Here is a 23,175-nt window from a genome sequence, read left to right as displayed (position 1 = left end):
AGAAAAAAAGAAAAGGTGACAGTTGGCAGCCTGTCCACTAGGCTGTGGGTGGGCGAAGGGGCAGGCTCCACCCTCGCCATACTGCACTAGACAGAGGAAGTTGGGGACGTTATCCTCTAAGCCTGGTCCCCTGACCTGGAAAATAGGCCAGCCGCGCTGGCTTAAGAGACCCTGTTTCTAACTATAAAAAAAATAGGTCTGGGAGTGTAGCCCCGAGGTAGAAGGGCTTCCAGGAACCCCAGTACCACCAATAAAAATAAATAAATAAATAAATAAATAAATAAATAAATAAAATAGGGTCTCACCAGGTTGTGGAGGGCCTCACTGAGTGCTGAGGCTGTCCATGAACAGCGGTCCTTCAGGCTCAGCCTCCCGAATGCTGGGGTGACAAGCGTGCACCACCACTCCTGGCTCCCAGCCTTGGTTTTTATTCTGTATTTTGAAACAGGGTCTCACTGAGTTCACAAAGGGCCTCACTACGTAGCTTAGGCTGTCTGTGAACCAAAATCCCGTCTCAGCCTCCCGAATTGCTGGGATGACAAGCGTGCCCACCGCGCCCGGCTCCAGATGGCATTTTAAAGACTGATACAGGGCAGGAAGGAAGAGTCTAGTCTACCTCTGGAGGTGGGGGCACTTGCTGCATCTGGTTGGGGTCCAGCACACGCAGCCCTCATGGGGCTCTTGGGCCCCTCCCTGGGGTGGGGTGGGGCCAGCTCCCACACTGGCCCTCCCAGGGCTTCCTGTTGGGAGGTAAGGCCCCAGCTGTTCTCCTGGGCAGGGTTTCTCCCAGGCAGGGGGGCTGACTCACACCCCCGCCCAGGGCCCCATCCCAGCCAGCTCTGCCTCACTGGATGGACTGGTTTGCCTGGCCCAGCCCCGCCCAGAAGCTTCAGCAGCCCCGGTAGAACCCAGTTGGACTGAGATGGGGAGGGCCTGCAGGACAGAGGGGCACTGCTCGGTGGGGGACGCGGAATGTGTGTGCCACGCGCCCCCCTGCTGGCCCGAGGGGCCGGCCAGCGTGGTCCTCCTACCCGGGGCTGCAACATAGGGCCCGGGTTCCCCAGGTCCGAGAGCAGGGGCAGCTCTCCCCACCGGCGGGGTCAGCCGGGCAGGGCAGTGTGGCTGCTGCAGGACGCTGCCTGCTGCTCGTTTGCCTCCCGTGCGGAGCGCCCTAACAGCCGGACACGGCGCCCCCGCGGTGTCCCATGAATATCTCCCGAGGTCGATGGGGCGTGGGGGCTTTCACACCCTAACCTCCCTGACCACGGCCTTCCCCCAGGGAGCCCAGGAGGGACCCTCCAGCTGCAGAGGAAGACAGGCCAGCCCGAGCCCGCGGCCACCGACGGCCCCGAGCCCCCTGCCGGTGAGAGCCTGTGGTCCGGCCTCTGGGCGGGCGGGAGGGCGCGGGGGCTGGGGGCAGGCTCGCCCAACGACCTACGCCCCTCGGCCTCCCGGCCCTCCCGGCGGCGGCGGGGCAGGGAGCGGCCGGCGCTGGCCCCGCCCGGCCTCCCGCGCCCCCTGCAGGAGGCCCGCGCCGGCTGTCCGTCCAGGCTGCCGTCCTCACCCGGGCCGGCGGGTGCAGCCTCCTTGCCCGCCCAGAGGGCAGCGCGGAGCTCAGCCTGGGGGCAGGCGAGGCCGGCCCAGGGCGTGCACTCCCACGGCCAGCTCTGCTACCCCGGGCTCATTCCTGTGCCCACCTCCACGGCACCTCTGAGAGGCACATCCAACCCTATTTTTATTATTTTTTGAAACAGGCTCTCACTAAACTGCAAAGGGCCTAAGTACCTGAGGCTGTCCACGAACCGCACTGTCTGTCTGTCTGTCTGTCTGTCTGTCTGTCTGTCTATCTAAGAGTGCCAAGTGTGTGAAGGCCGGAGATTACACCCAGGGGCATCCCAGGTACGCCCTAGCCCTATTTTTTCCCTTTTGGCACTGAGGATTGAACCCAGAGGCATTCTACCTCTGAGCTAAACCTCCAGCCTGGTTTTATTTCCTATTTGGAAACGGGGTCTCTCTAAGCTGCTCACTAAATCGTCAAAGTTGGCTTTGAACCTGCAATCCTCTGTTCTCAGCCTCCCAAGAACTGGGATTATAACACCATGCCCAGCCATAAATGTCTTTTATCAGACTGAGCAAATTTCCTTCCATTTCTGGTTTGTTGAGTTTTTTTTTTGTTTTGTTTTGTTTTTTGCGGTGCTGGGATGGAGCCCAGGGGTACTGTACCTCCAAGCTACACCTCCAGCCCTATTTTTTTTACTTTTTATTTTTAAATTTATTTATTTGTTTCTTTTATTTATTTTTGCAATATTGGGGATGGAACCCAGAGGCATTCTACCTCCTACCAACACCCCCAGCCTCATTTTTATATTTGTGTGTGTGTGTGTGTGTGTGTGTGTGTGTGTGTGTGTGTGTTACTGGGCTTCCTGGAAGCCCTTCTACCTCCGGGCTACACTCCCAGACCCATTTTATACTTTTTATTTGGAAACAGGGTCTCTTAAGCCAGCGCAGCTGGCTTGGAACCTGCGTGATCCTCCTGTCTCCGCCTCCCGCCTCCCAAGGGCGGGGATTACAAGCTGCCCCACCATGCCCGGCGCCCATTTTTATATTCTTTATTTTGAAACAGGGTCTCACTGAGTTGCAAAGGGCCTCACTAAGTAGCTGAGGCTAGCTGCCGTGATTCTCCGGTCTCCGGATTGCTGGGATTGCTGGGATTGTTAAGTGTTTTGTCATAAAAGGTGTTAATTTTTGTCAAATGCTTTTTCTGCATCCATTGGGATGATCACATGTGCTTGTTCCCTCTTTGTGTTAATATAGCATACTTATAGTGTATTACATTGGCCAGTGTTCATGTATTGAACCATCTTTGTACTCCAGAAATAAGTCCCATTTCTTCTACACAGCACTTTTTTTTTTTTTTAACAGGTCTGGGGATGGAACCCAGGGGCATTCAACCTCCGAGCCACACCCCCTGCCCTATTTTTTATTCTTTATTTTGAAACAGGGTCTCACTGAGTTGCAGAGGTTCTCACTAAGTAGCTGAGGCTGTCCGCGAACCGCGATCCTCCGGTCCCAGCCTCGGAATGCTGGGATGACATGTGTGCGCCGCCACGCCCGGCTCCCAGCAGCTCTTCAAGTCCTTTCTTCCCAGTAGAATCAATAGTACTGTTTCCACTTTGTTGTGGTGGTGATGGGACTGGGGACTGAACCATGAGCCATTCTACCTCTAAGCTATATCCCTAGCCCTATTTTTTATTTTTATTTTGAAACAGGGTCTCACTAGGTTGATGAAGAGTCTTACTACTTGTGGAGGCTGTCCTTGAACTTGTGATCCTCCTGTTTTGGGATTATAGGTGTATACCATCATGCCCGCTTCTCTTTTCTTTTTCCTTTTCTTTCTTTCTTTCTTTCTTTCTTTCTTTCTTTCTTTCTTTCTTTCTTTCTTTCTTCTTGGGCTGGGGATAGAACCCAGAGGCATTCTACCTCTGAGCTACACCCTCAGCCCTATTTTTTATTCTTTATTTTGAAACAGGGTCTCACTGAGTGGCAGAGGGCCTCACTAAGTAGCTGAGGCTGTCTGCAAACCTGTGATCCTCCTGTCTCAGCCTCCCAAGCGCAGGGATTACAAGTGTGCACCACCACGTCCAGCAGTATTTTATTATTTTTAATTTTTATTTATTTATTTATTTGCGGGTCTGGGGATGGAACCCAGGGGCATTCGACCTCCTGCCCTATTTTTTATTCTTTATTTTGAAACCGGGTCTCAGTTGTGGAGGGCCTCACTAAGTAGTCCGTGAACTGCGATCCTCTGGTCTCAGCCTCCCGAATGCTGGGATTACAAGTGTGAGCCACCACACCCGGTTTAAATTTCCTTTTGTAATTTTGAAAAGAAAAAAAAAATAGAGCTGGGAAGCCGAGAATGGTGGCACTTGCTTGTAATCCCAGTACTTGGGAGGCTGAGACAGGAGGATCACAGGTTTGAAGCCAGCCTCAGCAGCTTAGTGAGGCTCTGTTTCTAAATAAAATATAAAGCTGGGTGTGGTGGGCACGCTTGTAATCCCAGCATTTGGGAGGCTGAGACAGAAGGATTGTGGTTCACAGACAGCCTCAGCTACTTAGTGAGGCCCTCTGCAACTCAGTGAGACCCGGCTTCAAAATAAAGAATAAAAATAGGTCAGGGGGTGTAGCTCAGGCACCAAATGCCCCTGGGTTTCATCCCCAGAACCACAAATAAATAAATAAAATATAAAATAGGTCTGGGATTGTATCCCAGGGGTAGAAGGCCCCTGGGTTCCATCCCCAGTACCACAAAAAGAAAAGAAAGAGGTAAAAAAAAAAACAGAAAGAAAGAATAGGGCTGGGGTGTAGCTCAGAGGTAGAATGCCCCTTGGTTCAGTCCCCAGTAACATACACACAGGCACGCGTGAGTACGCGTGCGCGCGCACACACACCCACACCCACACCCACACACCTGACTTTTCTAAATATACCGTTAAAGGTTTTTATTTTATTAATTTATTTATTTGGTGGTACTGGGGTTCCTGGAAGCCCTTCTACCTCCGGGCTACATTCCTAGACCTATTTTATATTTTTATTTGGAAACAGGGTCTCCTAAACCAGCACATGCACCTGGCTTCGAGCCTGCGCGATCCTCCTGTCTCTGCCTCCCAAGTGCGGGGATTACAAGCGTGCGCCACCACGCCCGGCCCGTTAAAGGTTTTTAAATGTTTAGTGTCTGGGCTGCTACTGACCCTGGTGTGGGGCTGAGCCCGGTGTATCCTGTGTTTGTTGATTCTGGGCATTCCACCGTTTTATCCCTCCTACCTGGGGTCCCGTTGTGCTGACTTCTGGTTTTATTTGGCTCAGCTTGGGGACCCCTGGCCGCTGCCTCTCTTCCTCTGGCCTGGGCTCTTCAGCCGTCTTCCCAACGCTGTTGCTCTACTGTGGACAAGGGGCACGGAGGCCCAGCCAGCAAGGCTGAGCCGAGCTCACAGGCCAGTCCCTCGCAGGGCTTCATGGGTTAATGCACTCTCCTGTGGTCCAGGCCACCAGGCTTAGCACTCAGCCTCTGATGGTCTCAGCCTGGAGCTGTTTGGGAGGCCAGGTCTGCAGGGATGGTCCTGGGACCCTGGGCTCTCTGGCTATGGTGGAGCTGTGCCTGGAGCCATGGAGACCCTCCGGGGTGGGGCCATCTTCGCTTCCCAGCTGCCAGGCTCCAGGTGCACTGGGACCCAGGCCAAAGGGAAGCTCTGGCTTTCTGGGGCCTCCAGCCCTAGCAGGTGGAGGCTGCTTTCCTCAGGGTCTCCTACCAACTCCCTCAGCCCGGGGCTTTCCAAGCTGGACGCTTAGTGGATTTTCGGGGTGTCAGGAGATGGGAGCCCTCGCCCCTCCTTCAGCTCCCACTCTGGAAGCCTTCCTCTGGGGCCTCCGCCAGTGGATCCTGGCCTGGCTGTGGGTCTGAGAACCATGTGGGTCCTCACAGGTTAATCTGGTGTGGCTGGCCCCGCAACGGCCGCTGGTGCTTTGGCGGGGAGGCCCAGGGTCCACAGTTCTCTGCCTGCCCCCAGGGCCAACCTTGCAGGACCGAGTGGCCACTCTCATCCAGTGTGCCTTCCGGCAGCACTTGGCGAGGAAGGAGGTGGCCCGGCGTCGGCAGGAGCGCCAGGAGTACCTGGAGCAGATGGAGAGGCTGCAGAGGGAGGTGAGCAGGCTGCGGCCTGCACCCGGGCGCCAGGCCAGCGGCGGGTCTGTCTGAGCCAGGATGCCAGGCGGGCGCTCAGGCTGGTGGGACGGGACCTGCGGGCTGGGGGCGAGGGGGCCGTCCCTTGGGCAGTGCTCAGTGACCTCAGATTGTGTGGAGTGTTCTTAGGGATGTGGACAGTGACTTAAGGGCTGGGAAGGGAGTGATCTCAGGCTGGAAGAGCAGTGACCTCTGGGCGTGGACAGTGGCCCTGGCCTGTGGTCAGTGGCCTCAGGCTAGAGGAATAGTGACCGTGGGCCTGGGGGTAGAGCCCTCTGCCGTGGACAGTGAGCTCGGGCCGGCCTCGCTCCTTGCAGGCCTACCTGGCCCTGGTGCGCCAGGAGCAGGAGGCGGCGCGGCGGCAGCGCGAGCAGGAGGAGGCGGCACAGCGCGCAAGACGAGAGGAGATGGAGCGCCGCCGCCGCCTGCTGGAGGCCGCCTTCGAAGGCGACCTGGGAGAGATCCAGGCGGTCCTGAAGGAGGTCTGCGGGACGAGCGTGAGGGCGTGGCGTGGCGTGAGGGGAAGACGTGGTTGGGTGTGGTGGGGAGGGCGTGGCTCTAGAGGGCGTGGCGAGGGGAAGACGTGGTTGGGTGTGGTGGGGAGGGCGTGGCTCTAGAGGGCGTGGCGAGGGGAAGTCGTGGTTGGGTGTGGTGGGGAGGGCGTGGCTCTAGGGGGCGTGGCGAGGGGGAAGACGTGGTTGGGTGTGGTGGGGAGGGCGTGGCTCTAGGGGGCGTGGCGAGGGGGAAGATGTGGTTGGGTGTGGTGGGGAGGGCGTGGCTCTAGAGGGCGTGGCGAGGGGAAGACGTGGTTGGGTGTGGCAGGGAGGGCGTGGCCCTGGAGGGCGTGGCGTGAGGGGAAGCCGTGGTTGGGCGTGGCCCTGGAGGGCGTGGCCCTGGAGGGCGTGGCCCTGGAGGGCGTGGCGTGAGGGGAAGACGTGATTGGGTGTGGCAGGGAGGGCGTGGCCCTGGAGGGCGTGGCGAGGGGAAGAACTGGGTGTGATGGGGAGAGGGCGTGGCGGGCGGGCCGGGTGGGTGACCCCGCCCACCGGCGCAGGTGGACCAGCTTCTGACCCGCGAGGGCGTGGGCCACGACGAGGAGGGCCGGGCGCGGCGGCTGCAGCGGCGCGTGGCCACGGTGGAGTGCGAGGACAGCCACGGGAACACGCCGCTGTCCGAAGCGGCCGCGGGCGGGCAGCCCCTGGCCATCCAGCTGCTGGCCGAGCTCGGCGCCAGTCCCAACAGCAAGGTGGGCCCCGCGGCGGGTGAGGGGGGCGCGGGGGGCCGCCGCCGGGGTCGTGCTCAGCGAGCTCTCCCGCAGGGCGCCTTCGGTCGGACGCCGCTGTACCGGGCAGCGTTTGGCGGCCACCTGGAAGCCGTGGAGGTGCTTCTAAAGCTCGGAGCAGACCCCCGGGTTTACGCGGACGACGGCAGCACCCCGGAGCAGGTGAGAGCGGGGCAGGCCAGACCCAGGCGGGACAAGGCTCAAGAGCCCGGGTCCGCAGCCCTGGCTTAGCGTTGCTATGCAGGGCCCTTCCCAAAACCTTCCTGTCACCTGTGGTGAAGGTGACTGCCTCCTGCCCCTGTCCTGCCTTATCCCCTTCCATGCTCACCGCGGAATCAGTGTTACTCTCGCCGTTGGGGAAACTGAGGCTGGAGGTTTCCGAAGATGGCTGGGGATGTCCGGGTGCTGGGGCATCCCTGGGCCCACTCAGAATGGCCCACTCAGCACTCTTCCTGCCTCTGAGCCAGGGAGTTGCTCCTGGGACCCAGGGCCTGCCTCAGAGCTGGAGAGAGAGGTGTGCCCCGGCCAGGTGGGGGACACAGGCGACGGGGAGGCCACTGGGGAGGCTCGTGGGCTGCTGAGGAGCCAGGAAGAGCCGCTGCCTTCACTTCTTTTACTTTTGCATCACTGGGGATTGAACTCAGGCGTCTCTCTCATTCAGCCTCAGCCTCATCTCTTTTTATTTTTCATTTTGAGACAGGGACTCACTGAGCTGCCTAGATGGCTTCAAACTGTGGCCCCTTTGCCTCAGCCTCCCCAGGTGCTGGGACTTCAGGCCTGTCCACTGCACCCAGCTCCTTCTTTTCCTTTGTCCTGGGGGTTGAACCTAGGCGCATTCTACCTCAGTCCTTTTTGTTGTGTTTGCAGTACTGATGGAACCCAGGGGCCTTCTGCCTCTGAGCTGCTACACCCCCAGCCCTATTTTTTTATTCTTTATTTTGAAACAAGGTCTCACTAAATTGCAGAGGCCTCGCTAAGTAGCTGAGGCTGGCCATGAACCTGAGATCCTCCTGTTTCAGTCTCCAAGTGCTGGGATGGCACGCGTGAGCCACAGTGCCGGCTTGTTTGGTTGTTTTGAAACAGGATCTCCCTAGGCTGAGGGTCGACACTGCTGAGGTTGTCCTCAGATCTGTGATTCTCCTCTCTCAGCGTCCCAGGTACTGTGATTCCAAACAGGTGCCACCACACCCAGCTCTTCACTCTCCTTAAATCACCTTATTTTGAACCCTAGTCCACACTTCAGACTCCAGGCCCTAAAGCTGAGCCTGCCTAGGAATCCTGGGGTGGCCCTAGGCCTGCGGGCAGACCCTTGCTTCCACAAGCAACCGTGGGGGTGGCCAGCCTCTCTGCCTAGCCTGGAACCCTGGCCCTGGGCTGGCCGTGGGCTCCCTCTGTGGGCACTGCCTCAAACTGGCCCGTGCGGCCCTCTTTCCCTTGTTGGCAGGTGGTGCAGGGTAGAGGCATGGGCTCTTTGAGGCATGCGGGGGCCAGGCGCAAGTCGGTGACTGCTGAGAAGAGGTCCCAAGAGAGCCAGTGCCTGAGGGGCAGTCCCAGGGGATAGAGGGGGGCGGTGTCTGCTGGCTGGGAGGTCAGGATCTTGATCATTAGCCTGGTGCTGGGCCCACTGGATGTCCCCAGAGTGCTGAGGAGCCTTGATCTGAATTTCATACCTTATACTAAAGTAACTTAGGATAGACTTGAAACTTAAATGTCAGTGTAAAACTGAAGACTTTTTTTTTTTTGGTGGTACTGGGGCTCCTGGAAGCTCTACCTTTGGGCTACACTCCCAGACCTTTTTTTTTTTTTTTTGGAAACGGGGTCTCTTAAGCCAGAGCGGCTGGCTTCAAACCTGTCTGATCCTCCTGTCTCCGCCTCCCAAGCGTAGGGATTACAAGCGTGCGCCACACGCCTAGCTAAACTGAAGACTTTTAGACAGATACACAAGAGAAAATCTTTGGGGCATAGGGCATGGTCAAGAGTTCTTAGACACAACCCCAAAGCATGACCCATAAAGAAGAAAAAGAAGGAAAAGCAACAAATCAGAATTCAAGAAATGCAAAACTTCTGCTCGGCAAAAGACCGTGCAAGCTGGAGTGGTGCGCGCCATCCCAGCACTTGGGAGGCTGAGACCGGAGGGTCGCAGGTTCTCAGCCAGCGCCAGCAACTTAGCAAAGCCATCTGCAAGTTGGTGAGGCCCTCTTTCAAAATAAAAAACAAAATAAGGCTGGGAGGGTGTAGCTCGGAGGTATAAGGCCAGGGGCTCTCTCACATACAACTGAAGAAAAGATGAGCCACCCGCCCGCAGGGAGAGGATACTCACAAAGCCTGCACTGACAAAGGGCACACACCTAGAGTATGAAAGCAACGCTCAGATTCCAGGAGTAAATAAACTGTACCATCCAGTTATAAAATGAACAAAGGACAAGGGGAGAAATTTCAACAAGGGAGATACTATAATAGCAGGTAAATACCCTGCCACTGCGCTGAATGCACGGTGCCTGCCGGGTGTGCACAGGCGTCACATGGCGAACCCCTCCGGCGAATGGTGTGGTCGCTTGTTAACCTAAATAGAGGCTGGGCGTGGTGGGCACGCTTGTAATCCCAGCATTTAGGAGCTGAGACTGGAGGATCGCAGTTTGCAGACAGCCCCAGCTACTTAGTGAGGCCCTCTGCAACTCAGTGAGACCCTGTTTCAAGATGATAAAGAATAAAAAATAGGGAGAAGTGTAGCTTGGAGGTCGAATGTCCCTAGGTTCCAGCCCCAGCCCTGCAAACAAACAAACAAACAAACAAACAACAACAACAACAAAAAACTATAAAGGCCAGGCATGATGGTGCACGCTGGACAGGATTGCAGAGATTTGAAGCCAGCCTCAGCCACTTAATGAGGCTCTTGACAACTTAAACCCTGTTTCCAAATAAAATATAAAATAGGTTTGGGAGTGTAGCCTGGAGGTAGAAAGCCCCTGGGTCCATCCTCAGTACCACCAAAACACAAAACATAAAGAAGCCAGGTGTGATGGACACACTTGGAATCCCAGCACTTGAGAGGCTGAGACAGAAGGATGGCAGGTTTGCAGCCAGCCTCAGCTACTTAGTGAGGCTCTCTGCAACTTAGTGAGACCTTATTTAGAAAATAAAGAGCTGGGCGTGGTGACGCACGCTTGTAATCCCCTCGTTTGGGAGGCGGAGACAGGAGGATCGCACAGGTTTGGAGCCAGCCTCAGCTACTTAGTGAGGCTCTCAGCAACTTAGTGAGACCCTGTTTCCAAATAAAATATAAAATAGGTCTGGGAGTATAAAATAGGAGGTAGAAAGCTTCTGGGGTCCACCCCCAGTACCACCAAAATAGCTCAGAGGTAGAATGCCCCAGGTTTGATTCCCAGTACTCAGAACACACACACACACACACACACACACACACACACACACACACACACACACACACACTGTGGTGTGGCTTGGCAGTTTCGCTCCTGGACATTGGTTCCCGTAAGATGGAACCGTTGCCCACACAGCCGCAGGTGCACAAGTGTCCACAGCAGGCTTATCGGTATTGGCCCCAGACTGGAAATCGCCCAGACGTCCTGTCCTTCCGTGTGAGAGGCTGAGCCAGCTGTGGCCACCCCAGGGAATGCCCAGGGCAGGAGGGAACCACGCCCTGGGCTTAGGCTTCCCTGGACAGCACACTCAGAGCTCAGAGATGGAGAGCAGATTAGTGGATTGCAGGGAAAGGGGAGAGAGCCGAGCAGAGGGCGTCTCGGGGGTGGCGCAGCTCTGACCCGAGCCTTATGTGGCTCTGAGTATCTGCTTGTGGTAAGGATCGTACAGTGCACAGACAAATGAGTTAGTGTAAAACTGCTGAGATACACTGTCAGCGTTCCCTGGCACGCTGCACTTAGTTAGCTAAGGTGCTGTGTGGAGGTCGGAGATCCCCGGGCCGAGCTTCCTCGGTGACAGACAGAGTCCAGAAGGACCTGGCAGCCAGGGAGGAGAGCGTCTGAGGCTCCAGAGGCGGGCGGAGGGCCTCTGGAGTCAGCGCTCATGGATGTGAGGGAGTACTCAAGGCTGGGAGAGGCCCCGCGGCAGCCACCAGCCGGGAGCCGCACGTGCCCTGGCTGGTGAGTAGGGGCTCGGGGGAGCTCCCTTAGTTCTAGAGTAAAAGTGGCTCCCTCTGTCTCTCTCCATATATGTATGTATGTATATACATGCATATATATGAGTATATACATACATACATACACATTATTATTATTTTTTGCTATACTGGGGATTGAACTCAGGGGCATTTTAATTCCAAGCTACATCCCCAGCCCTATTTTTTATTCTTTTTTTTGTGGTACTGGGGGTTGAACCTAGAGGCATTCTACTTCCAAGTTAAAGACCCAACCCGATTTTATTTCTCACTTGGAAACGGGGGCTCGCTAAGTTGCCAAGGCTGGCTTCGAAGCTGCAGTTTTCCTATCTCAGCCTCCCAAGTACTGGGATTACAAGCGTGTGACACCTTACTTGGCTTATTCTTTGAAACAGAGTCTCCTCACTAAGTTTCAGAGAGCCTCACTAAGTAGCTGAGGCTGGCCACGAACCTGTGACCCTCTTATGGTCTTGTTAAATTGCTGATGCCTCAGTACCACCAAAAGCCAGTGAATGGCTGAGATCAGGCATGGTGGAGCAGGCCTGTGATCCCAATACATGAGCCTCACCGGTTTGTGACCAGCCTCAGCGACTCAGCAAGGCCTTTGGCAACTTACTCAACCTGTTTCAAAATAAAAAATAGTCTGGGAGCGTGGCCCAGAGGTAGACTGCCCCTGGCTTCAAGCCCCAGGACCCCGACACCCACCATGGAAACCATGCTGGTGACAGAGGGGAACCTTAGAAACGGCTAGAGGTAAAGACACTCTGCTGAGGAGCCAAGATAGAGGCACAGCAAGCGTCTTGCTGGAAGTGGACGAGAAGTCAGCGGTGTGACAACTAGAGCATTGGAGGGCGGGCCATGGCACGCAGCGGGAATCCCAGTACTTGGGAGGCTGAGACAGGAGATCCCAGGTTAGAGGCCAGCCTCAGCAAGTTAGTGAAACCTTGTTTCAAAATAAAAATAAGCCAGGCATGGTGGCACATGCTTGTAATCCCAGCATTTGGGAGGCTGAGACTGGAGGATCGTGGTTCTCGGACAGCCTCAGCAACCTAGACCCTGTTTGAAAATAAAGAATAAAAGTTGAGTGTGGTGGTGCATGCGTGTAATCCCTGCACTTGGGAGGCTGAGACAGGAGGATCACACAGATTCACAGCCAGCCTCAGCTACTTAGGCTCTCAGCAACTTAGCGAGACCCTGTTTCCAAATAAAGTATAAAATAGGTCTGGGAGTATAGCCTGGAGGTAGACAGCCCCCGGATCCCACCCCCAGTACCACCACACACACACACACACACACACACACACACACACACACAGAATAAAAAATAGGGCAGGGCCGGAGGCATGGCTTGAAAGTATAGTGCAGGCCAGGCATGGTGGCACACGCTTGTAATCCTGGCATTTGGGAGGCGGAGGCCAGGGGATCGTGGTTTGTGGACAGCCTCAGCAACTTGGTGAGGCCCTTTGCAACTCAGTGAGACCCTGTTTCAAAAATAAAAAGACTAGCCGGGCGTGGTGGCGCACGCTTGTAATCCCCGCGCTTGGGAGGCAGAGACAGGAGGATCGCGCAGGTTCGAAGCCAGCCGCGCGCGCTGGCTTAGGAGACCCTGTTTCCAAATAAAAATGTAAAAATAGTTCTGGGAGTGTAGCCGGAGGTAGAAGGGCTTCCAGGAACCCCAGTACCACCAAAAAAATAAAAAATAAAATAAATAAATAAAATAAAAAGACTAAAAACTAAGGCTGGGGTGTAGCTTGGAGGTATAGTACCCCTGGCATCCTTGGTACTGCAGAAAGAAAGAAAGGAAGAAAGAAAGAAAGAAAGAAAGAAAGAAAGAAAGAAAGAAAGAAAGAAAGAAAGAAAGAAAGAGTACACTTGTTTCAATCCCTAGTACCACAAAAGTACCGAAGGAACTGGATGTGGTGGACATGCCTGTAATTCTAGCCCTTGGGAGGCTGTCAGGAGGACGGCAGGTCCAGGACAGCCTCAGCAGTTTAGCAAGACTCTCCGCAACCTAGTGAGAGAGAGCCTGTTTCAAAACAAAAAATAGCCAGGTGCGGTGGCGCACGCTTGTCATCCCAGCATTTGGGAGGCTGAGAAAGGAGGATCGAGGTTGACAGCCAGCCTCAGCTACTTAGGCCCTTTGCAACTCAGTGAGACCCTGTCTCAAAATAAAGAATAAAAACTAGGGCTGGGGTGTAGCTTGGAGGTAGAATGCCCCTGGCTTTCATCCTCAGTACTGCAGAAAAAACCAAAACCAACCAAACAAACAAACAAAACAATAAAAATAAAAAGGGCTAGGGGTAGAGCTCAGTGACAGAATGCCCTGTAGTTCAATTCCCAGCACCACAAAATTAACAGACAAAATGAAGGCTACAGCCGGGTTTGTGACACTGCCCTATACTTCCAGCACTTGGGAGGCTCGGACAGGAGGGTCGCAGGTTCTAGAACAGCCTCAGCTACTTAGTGAGGCCCTCTGCAACTCAGTGAGACCCGGTTTCAAAATAATGAATAAAAAATAGGGCAGGGGGTGTAGCTCCGAGGTCAAATGCCCCTGGGTTCCATCTCCAGACCTGCAAAAAAAAAAGGGGGGGAGGGAGCCGGGCTTAGTGCTGCACACTTGTAATCCCAGCACTCAGGAGGCTGAGACAGGAGGAGCGTTTAGGTTTGAAGCCAGCCTCAGCTACTTAGGCCCTCTGGAACTCAATGAGACCCTGTTTCAAAAAAAGAATAAAAAATAGGGCTGGGGATGTAGCTCAGAGGTCGAATGCCCCTGGGTTCTATCCCCAGCACCACGCACACACAAAAAGGAGGGGGCTGGGTTTGTAATTCAGAGGTAGACCCTGGGTTCATGCTCCAGAACCAAAAAGCAAAAGCAAAGTGGTAGAGCTAGAAGGTGAAATAAATCCACAGTTGCCGGGCATGATGGCGCACGCTTGTAATCCGGCGCTTGGGAGGCTGAGACAGGAGGATCGCACAGGTGCGAAGCCAGCCTCAGCTACTTAGTGAGACCCTGTTTCCAAATAAAATAGAAAATAGGTCTGGGAGTATGCCTGGAGGTAGAAAGCCCCTGGGTTCTACGCCCAGTACCACGAAAAGAAAAAAAACATCCACAGTTACTGGTTTCCTCACCTGTCGGTGACTGAGCATGGAGGACATCCGCAGTTGAGGCCTGGGCACGCCGAGCTGCTGTCCTCTCCTACTCACCGCGGCCCTGCTGTGTGCCAGTTTCATAAATGTGCCCATCCAATCCCGTGCCATCCCCGTAGCTGACTTAGCCTTGATCGGTTCGTCAGTCTCTCGTTGACTAGCTGGACACTTAGTCATACACTGGCTCGCCCATCCCTTCCTTACTGTACGGCTTCTGCCCTTTTTTGTGTGTGCAGAGCTGGGATTGAGCTGGGCTCGGTCCCAGCTCTATGGAGCTACACCCCCCAGCTCTATTATTTTAATTTTAATTTTGAAACAGAGTCTTGCAAGCTGGACGTGATGGCGCGTGTTTGTAATCCCAGCATTCGGGAGGCTGAGACAGGATTGTGGTTTGCAGACAGCCTCAGCTACTTAGTAAGGCTCTCCGCAACTTAGTGAGACCCTGTTTCAAAATAAAGAATAAAAAATAGGGCAGGGAAGCCGGGCATGGTGACGCATGCTTGTAATCCCAGCATTTGGGAGGTTGAGACAGAGGATTGTGGGGTTTGCGGACGGCCTCTACTTAGTGAGGCCCTCTGCAACTTAGTGAGACTCGGTTTCAAAATAAAGAATAAAAAAAAAAGGGCAGAGTTGTAGCTCGGAGGTCAAATGCCCCTGGGTTTCACCCCGAGACCCGCAAAAAAAAAAAAGGCAGGGCTGTAGCTCGGAGGTCAGATGCCCCTGGGTTCCATCCCCAGACCCTCAAGAAAAAAAAAAAAAAAAAAAAAAAAAAAAACAGGGTCTTGCTAGGTTGATGAGCCTCACTACTTGCTGAGGCTGTCCTTGAGTCTGGGTTCTTCCTGTCTCAGTCTCCCAAGTACTGGGTTACAGGCATGGACCACCATATATGGCTTTGGTTTTGTCCTTAATGCCATCTTTTGGGGGGGAGTTCTGGGGGAGGATTGAACCCAGTGGCATTCTCCCTCTGAGCTTCCAGACCTATTTATTTATTTATTTATTTATTTATTTATTTATTTATTTATTGGTGATACTGGGGGTAGAGCCCAGGGGCTTTCTACCTCCGGGCTACATGCCCAGACCTATTTTATATTTTATTTGGAGACAGGGTCTCACTGAGTTGCTGAGAGCCTCACTAAGTAGCTGAGGCTGGCTTCGAACCTGTGCGATCCTCCTGTCTCAGCCTCCCAAGCGTGGGATGACAAGTGTGCGCCACCACGCCCGGCTTATTTTATTTTTTTTGTTTTGAAACAAGTGGCAGAAGGCCTCACCAAGTTGCTGAGGCGGTCCTCGAACCTGTGACCCTCCGGTCTCGGCTTCCCAAGCGCCCGCCAGCACGCTGGCCCTCAGCGCCGTCTTCAAACCATCCCTCATTTGTTCATTTATTTATCCAGGACCAGTTCAGATATCCATCTGTTTCCTACTCTCCACCTGACAGTGGCCCAGGCTTGGCTAAGCACAGTCATAACCCGCTGCAGGCCCTGCCTGCCTGTGCGCCGCATGGAGACACCGCAAGGTTTTGTGGCGCTGTGCGTGGTGTGTGCCTGTGATCCCAGCACTCGTGAGGCCGAGACAGGAGGATGGGAGTTCTGAGGCCAGCCTCAGCAACCTAGCAAGACCATTTCAAAGTTGGAGAGTAGATTGGAAGTGGAATGCCGCGGAGTTCAATCCCCAGTGCCACACAAACAGAAAAACTAACAAGGGCTGGGGGCCGCTCGGCGAGGGTCCGAGCTCCACAGTGGTAGTTGCTGGCTTTCCTTGGCCGCCCCCCTCCGCCATGGGCGCCTCGGGCTCTGCGCAGCTTCCCGGGACCTGCAGGTGGCTCAGGTTGGCGTAGCGCGTCCATTAGGTGACCGTCCACAGTGCACCTGCCCCTTCTGCTGCCCGCTTAGCGTCAGGTGGGCAGTAATGGTGGTGCCGGATGCTCAAACGTCCTCCTCCGTTTTTCTTGGCGCTCGTGTGCACAGCTTCCCAAAACTGTGGCAGCGGCAGCATCTTTGTGGTGCAGGGCTGCGGGCTGTGATGGTGGCTCGGTGTGCCTTTAACTTGCATTTCCTGGTTAAGTAGCAAAGGTGAGACATCTATCTTCAGCTTCTTGGCCACTTCACCTTTTATTTTTTTAATTTTTAAAAATTTTTAATTAAAAAAAATTTTGGGGGTGATACTGGGGGTGGAACCCAGGGGCTTTCTACCTCCGGGCTATACTCCCAGACCCATTTTCTATTTTATTTGGAAACAGGGTCTCACTAAGTTGCTGAGAGCCTCACTAAGTAGCTGAGGCTGGCTTTGAACCCGTGCGATCCTCCTGTCTGGGGATTACAAGCGTGCGCCACCACGCCTGGCCCCACTTCACCTTTTAAAGAAGTGCTTTTGGAGAGCTGGGAGGTCGGCCTGGTGGACTTGGTAAGCTGAGAGCAGACTGCAGGTTTGAGCCCAGCCTCAGCAATCTGGTGAGGCCCTCAGCAACGTAAACCTTGTTTCAGAATAAAAAATAAAATAGGGCTGGGATTGTGGCTTTGGAGGTAGAGGTAGAATTCCCCAGATTCCATCCCCAGCACCAAAAGAAAAAAAGAAATCCTATATCAGGCCAATCTTCCCACCTGGTTTTTCCTCAGGACATTTCTGGAAAGGCCCCTGTCATTATCTCTTCTTCATTTCCACCGTATTCTTTTTTTGTGCGTGTGGTCCTAGGGATGTGACCCAGGGGCATTCTACCTCTGAGCTACACCCGAAGCCCCATTTTTTTTGGGGGGGTCTCGGGATGAAACCCAGAGGTATTTGACCTCCAAGCTACACACCCTGTCCAATATTTATTTATTTATTCATTCATTCATTCATTCATTCACTTATTTAGTGGTACTGGGGTTCCTGGAAGCCCTTCTACCTCTGGGCTACACTCCCAGACCTATTTTTAAATATTTTTATTTGGAAATAGGGTCTCTTAAGCCAGCGCAGCTGGCTTCGAACCTGCGCGATCCTCATATCTCTGCCTCCCAAGCGCGGGGATTACAAGTGTGTGCCACCATGCCTGGCTTTTATTCTTTATTTTGAAACCAGGTCTCACTGAGTTGCAGAGGCCTCACTAAGTAGCTGAGGCTGTCTGCGAACCGCGATCCTCAGGTCTCAGTCTCCTGAATGCTGGGATGACAAGCGTGCGCCACCACGCCCGGCTTCGAAGCCCCATTTTTATTCTTTATTTTCAATCAGGGTCTCACTAAGCTGCAGAGGACCCCCACTACGTAGCTGAGGCTGGCTTCGAACCTGCGATCCGCCTGCCTCAGCCTCCCAAGCACTACAAGCATGCACCAGACGCCTGGCTTTATTTATTTATTCTCACCCCCTCAGGATACGGATGGCAGGTCAGCTTGTCTGCTCGGGCAGGGTCTAGCAGTGCAGCGCCGCAGCGGCCCCGGGTCTCAGCGGCTTCAGCCATTGAGTCCTTTTCCTCCTCGTGTGTTTCTACGAGGCTCTGCTTGGCGTAGTGTCAAGAACCCAGGCTGAGGAGCAGTCACTGTCAGGAATATCACTGGTCACCGTACCAGAGGGAGAGAACTCTGGGGTCCGCCCGGAGGCCCCGCTGGGTTTCCTCACCGCAGGTTGGTCTGGAAGCGCTGGACACATATGAGGTTCTTCTCATCAGTCTTTATCATCTTTTCTGAATTTCCCATCATTTTGTCTGTTCATTCTGGACTTCTTATTCCTCCCCAGGGGCATTTGACTTCGGTGCTGTGCCCCTAGCCTTATTATTTATTTATTTATTTATTTATGTATTTATTTATGTATTTATTTATATTACAGATTGAGTCCAGAGGCATTTTACTTATGAGCTACACCCCCAGCCCTCTTTTACTTTTTATTTTGAAATAGAGTCTGGCTAGGCTGCTGAGGCTGTCCTTGAACTTGCAACCTCCTGTCTCAGCTTCCCAAGTACTAGGGTCACAGGTGTGCACCACTATGCCCGGCTGTGTTTTTTTTTTTTTTTTCTTTTGAAACATGGTCTCACTAAATTGCTGAGGAACGTGTTAAGTTTCTGGCTGAGGCTGCCTTGCACATGTGACCTCCTGTCTCAGCCTCTCAAGTACGGGATTTCAGGCGTGGGGCGCTGCACCCAGCTGGGTCAGCATGTCTTCTGACATGTCATCCAGCCCCTGATTTTCTCCTCAGCTCCATCTAGCTGATTGTTTTATGTGTACACTTTTTTTTTTTTTTTTTTTTTTTTTGCGGGTCTGGGAATGGAACCCAAGGCATTTGACCTCCGAGCCACATCCCCTGCCCTTTTATTATTATTTTTTTTTTTGGTGGTACTGGGGCTCCTGGAAACCCTTCTAACTCTGGGTTACACTCCCAGACCTATTTTTTATTTAGAAACAGGGTCTCTTAAGCCTGCACGGCTGGCTTCAAACCTGCGTGATCCTCCTATCTCCGCCTCCCAAGCGTGGGGATTACAAGCGTGCGCCACCACGCCCAGCTCCCTGCCCTATTTTTATTCTTTATTTTGAAACAGGGTCTCACTAAGTTGTGGAGAGCCTCACAAAGTAGCTGAGGCTGTCCGCAAACCGCGATCCTCCAGTCTCAGCCTCCTGAATGCTGGGATTACAAGCGTGCACCACCACGCCCGGTTACACTTTGGTTTCTTTCTTTCTTTCTTTCTTTCTTTCTTTCTTTCTTTCTTTCTTTCTTTCTTTCTTTCTTTCTTTTTTGGTGGTACTGGGGTTCCTGGAAGCCCTTCTACCTCCAGGCTACACTCCCAGACCTATTTTATATTTTTATTTGGAAACAGGGTCTCCTAAGCCAGCACGCACGGCTGGCTTCGAACCTGCGCGATCCTCTTGTCTCTGCCTCCCAAGCTCGGGGATTACAAGTGTGCGCCACCACGCCCGGCTTGTTTTTAATTTGGGTTAATTTTTTTTTTTTTTTTTTTTGGTGGTACTGGGGTTCCTAGAAACCCTTCTACTCTGGGCTACACTCCCAGACCTATTTTTTCTTACTTTTTTTTATTTGGAAATAGGGTCTCCTAAGCCAGCGAGGCTGGCTTCGAACCTGTGTGATCCTCCTGTCTCCGCCTCCCAAGTGCGGGGATTACAAGCGTGCGCCACCACACCCGGCTTGGGTTAATTTTTTGTGTGTGGTATTGGTCATTGAATTCAGGGGCATTCTACCTCTGAGTTATAGCCCTAGCCCTAAATTATTTTTTATTTTGAAACAGGGTTTCACTAAGTCGGTGAGAATCTTGCTAAATTACTGAGGCTTGCCTTGAACCTGCAATCCTGTCGTAGCCTCCCGAGTACTGGGATCACAAGTGTGCATCACCATGCTTGGCTTAGTTATTTTAACTTTAATTAGCACACCTTTCATATATAACACACACCCTAACATATGTATCTCCTAATTCTCTACCAAAGGTAGCAATCTAGTTTTCCATATCCTTGAACACAGTAAATATATTATTTAAATATCTGAAGCCAGGCGTGGTGGCGCACGCTTGTAACCCCAGCATTTGGGAGGCTGAGACCGGAGGATCGCGGTTCACGGACAGCCTCAGCTACTTAGTGAGGCCCTTTGCAACTCAGTGAGACCCTGTTTCAAAATAATAAAAATGGGGCTGGGGGTGTAACAAGAAGAAATCCGTAGCTGAGTACTCCGACGTGTAGACCCCCACGTGTCTGTCACCTGCACTTCCTGCAGTCTTCAGGAAGCACAGGTGGTTCCTGGTGCTCTTTGGTGGTGTCCTGTTTTGTGTGGTGATTTGAAGCCCAGCGCCGCCTCTCCCCCAGGCGCTCACGCTGCCTGCCATCAGGGGCGCTCGCCACCCTGGGGTTCCAGGGCTGGGAAGTGCTGAAGCTGACCTCAGGGCCTTCTGGGAGCCTCGTTCCTGGTCACTTTCAGCCTGAGGCTGCAGTCCTTAGAAGCCAACCCAAAGTGAGATGGAAACCGTACGTTCATGAGCTCCTTTACCGTCTCTCCGCCATTCTCCTCACCCGTGCGTCCGCATCTCGGTCTGCGTGTCTGTCAGTGCATCCGCGTGTTCCTCTCTTCTGTCTCGCCGCCTCTCCTTGCGTACGTCAGCGCCCCACTCCTTCACGCGTGCGTGCCCAGCCTCTGGGCTAACTAATGGACACATCCTCGAAGCCGAAGCCCCGCCTTGAGGTGGGAGGCGGTGGGCAGCCAGCCAGCGCATGGTTGGTGAGTGCTCTAGAGAAGGAAGGGTGGCGCAGAAGGCCCTGCTGGGTTGTGGGGTACAGGGCTGGGGCTTGGGGAAAGGTAGCAAAGAGGAAGGACTTGGAGGTGGGCCGCGCTCGTGCCTGGGCAGCTCAGGCCTGCAGGCGGGACCCAGTGCCTCTGGAGAACGGGCCAGCTCATGGCGCCCTGGCCTGGCCTTGTAGCCCTGGCCTTTGCCCTGTCTGTGGCTGGTGGCTGTCAGTGTCGTGTCCAGGGTATGCCATGCAGGCCATCTCCAAGCTCATGGGCTGTATTTAAAGCTACTGGATGCGTAGACCCTGGAGCTAACACCCAGCTGATGAGACCCACCCACCAGCAGTCAGGGGCCAGGAGGGCACTCTTCACCCTAAGGCCACAGCCCTTTGTGCAGCTCCTTCCTGCATCCTGCACCCCGCCCCAGCCTGCTGGGCTCCTGAATGGGGTCTCCAGGTGCGCCCCATCTTTTCTCCTTCCCCAGCACATCTGAGAATTACTCTCATCTGTCCACTTGTGGGTGCCCTTAGGGTCCCCTTTCCCACGTGGCCCATCTCAGCCTCCTGGCCATCCCCTTTTGGAAGGTCACGTTCTGTACCTGTCCGTGCAGTGAATGTGTGGTCTCCTGCCCCAGCCTCCTTGGCTAGGGCCAGGTCCTGTGCACTGAACCCTGAGGTTTCTGGGGCCCCTCCCCGCCTCCCAGGCACCTCCTGCTTTTCCCCAAGCCGCCCTTCCTTGGGAGGGAGTGAGGCGGGTGGCCTGGGGCAGTGGCAGCTCTGGGGGCTGTACCCTGCAGCTGGCAGCCCGCAGGTGACAGCAGGCAGGCCACATATGCCGTGGGCAGCCTAGGGAGTCTGGGGGACAGAGGTGTTGGCCCAGGGGCCATGGCAGAAGGGTGGAGAAGAAGTGGGGCCTTTGGGCACAGGCAGGGAGCCTGGGGCCTGGTGGTCTTGGCTTTGGGGGCAGCTGCTCTGCAGTGGTTAGGGTTCTGGGCCGGTCAGGGACCAGCCGAGGGTGTGGCAAGCTTTATGGATCATGGTGTGGTGCCCCTTTCTCTAAGACGGGAAAGTGAAGCATCTCCCGCCAGGTTGAGGATACTCAGAAAACGTGCTCTGAGCTGGATAAACGCCCTGTCCTTAGGTGGCGTCACTGGCCGCGGTGGCCAGTGTGCTGCAGGCGTGGGATGTGAGCCTCACAGAGGCCATGCTCCAGAATATGGAGGCGGAGCGGCAGCGCCGGGCCCAGGAGGACCAGAGGCACAGGGAGGCAGAGGCCAAGCGGTGCGCGGCGGGCGTGGTGGCGGGCGTGGTGGTGGGGGCGCTGGCAGGGAGGTCGTCTGAGCCCCCTGCGCACCCCAGCCTGACCCTCAAGGTGCAGCAGCGGGCCAGGGAGCAGCAGCAGTGTCACAGGGAGGTGAGCAGCACTCTGGGGGCAGGTGGGCTCCCCGCCTCCCGTGAGCGGCTCCTGAGGCCTGTGTCCCCAGCTGCAGCAGGCCTACTGCGAGCTCAACCGGAGGATTGCCGAGCACGACAGGTGCCAGCGGAAGTGCCCGGGCAGGACGGAGCTGACGCTGCAGGTGCGCTGCGCTCGCCGGCCCTCCTGGCCCCGGGTGGGCAGATGGGTGATGCCAGTGTGGCCCCCACCAGGCCGTCAAGGATGCAGAGGACCAGGTGGACAGGCTGCGCCAGGAGGCACGGAAGGTGGAGGCGGCGCTGGCCATGGCGCGGCTGGAGCTGCGGGAGCAGAGCCAGCAGGGTGGGCGGGCCTGGCTGGGGCTTGGTGAGGCGGAGTCCAGGGAGGGGCTGGCATTGGCATCTGGTTGGTTGCACCTAACATCCCCACAGAGGAGGCAGAGGTGCCAGGGCTGAGATGCCAGATCACCGAGCTCCACGATGTGCTGCTGAAGGATGTGGGTGACCGCATCAGCGCTGATGGCCGGTCAGTGCGGGGGTGGCGACCTGCTGGTCACTGTGGGGGGCGGGGCCTGCGGCGTGGTGACCTGGTGGCTCCTCCAGGTGGCCTCTTGTCATCGACCCCTCGGGCCAGGCAGCTACCTTCCTGCGCTACCAGGACACCAACTACGTGGACACCTTGAACCCCGAACACCTGCGGCCAGAGAGGATAAGGCTGGCTCTGCTGGGGGCGCTCAGGTGAGCAGGGCAGGCGGGCTGGGTGGGACGCCGCCCACTGGAACACAGGGCGCCCCGCCCTCACCTGCCACTGCGCCCAGGTACGGGAAGCCGCTGGTGTTCGACCTGCGCGAGGTGGACCTGTTCCCCATGGTGCAGAGGCAGCTGGAGGCGGTGCAGCCGGGCCTGGCGCAGGCACTGCTGGGCCGCGGGCTGCTGCAGCAGGAGCAGTACCTGTCCCTGCTGCGGCCGGGCGATGGCCCCGAGTACAGCCCCACCCAGTTCCAGGAGGCGCGCCTGGGGCACTTCCGCCTGTTCTTCGTCACCCAGGTCCGCTGGCCGCCAGCCGAGCAGCTCCAAGCGCTGCTCCCTGTGCGTGTGCAACTGACCCGCCAAGGCCCCTAGGCCACCCAGGCCACCCACGGCCCACCTGCGTGGGGACAGACCTGGGTGCGGTCGGTGCGGGCGGGTGGGCGGACCTACTCGGGAGGTAAAATGTAGTCAACTTTATTCTCCTTAAACCACAAAATAGAGTCTTTGGTTGTACAAACGTCAC

At 55.2% G+C, this 23,175-nt stretch overlaps 1 protein-coding gene across 1 annotated transcript; it reads left to right on the top strand.

Annotated features, from left to right (window-relative positions):
- Positions 1–972: 972 nt before the first annotated feature.
- Positions 973–23,024, top strand: IQANK1 (IQ motif and ankyrin repeat containing 1; the record flags this gene model as incomplete). The annotated part of the gene is made up of 13 exons (XM_080695227.1): positions 973–1,159; positions 1,280–1,576; positions 5,565–5,698; positions 6,055–6,219; positions 6,792–6,983; positions 7,056–7,181; positions 21,631–21,770; positions 21,849–21,903; positions 21,974–22,066; positions 22,137–22,245; positions 22,335–22,428; positions 22,506–22,640; positions 22,721–23,024. The coding sequence occupies 13 exons, from the start codon at positions 973–975 to the stop codon at positions 23,022–23,024; spliced, it is 2,031 nt and encodes a 676-aa protein (XP_080551353.1).
- Between the last annotated feature and the right edge of the window lie 151 nt (positions 23,025–23,175).

This window comes from Muscardinus avellanarius, assembly GCF_963383645.1.
Source record: "Muscardinus avellanarius genome assembly, chromosome: 4".
NCBI lineage: Eukaryota > Metazoa > Chordata > Mammalia > Rodentia > Gliridae > Muscardinus > Muscardinus avellanarius.
The sequence above is the reverse complement of the archived record's forward strand: the minus strand, read 5'-3'. Positions and strand labels throughout refer to the sequence as shown.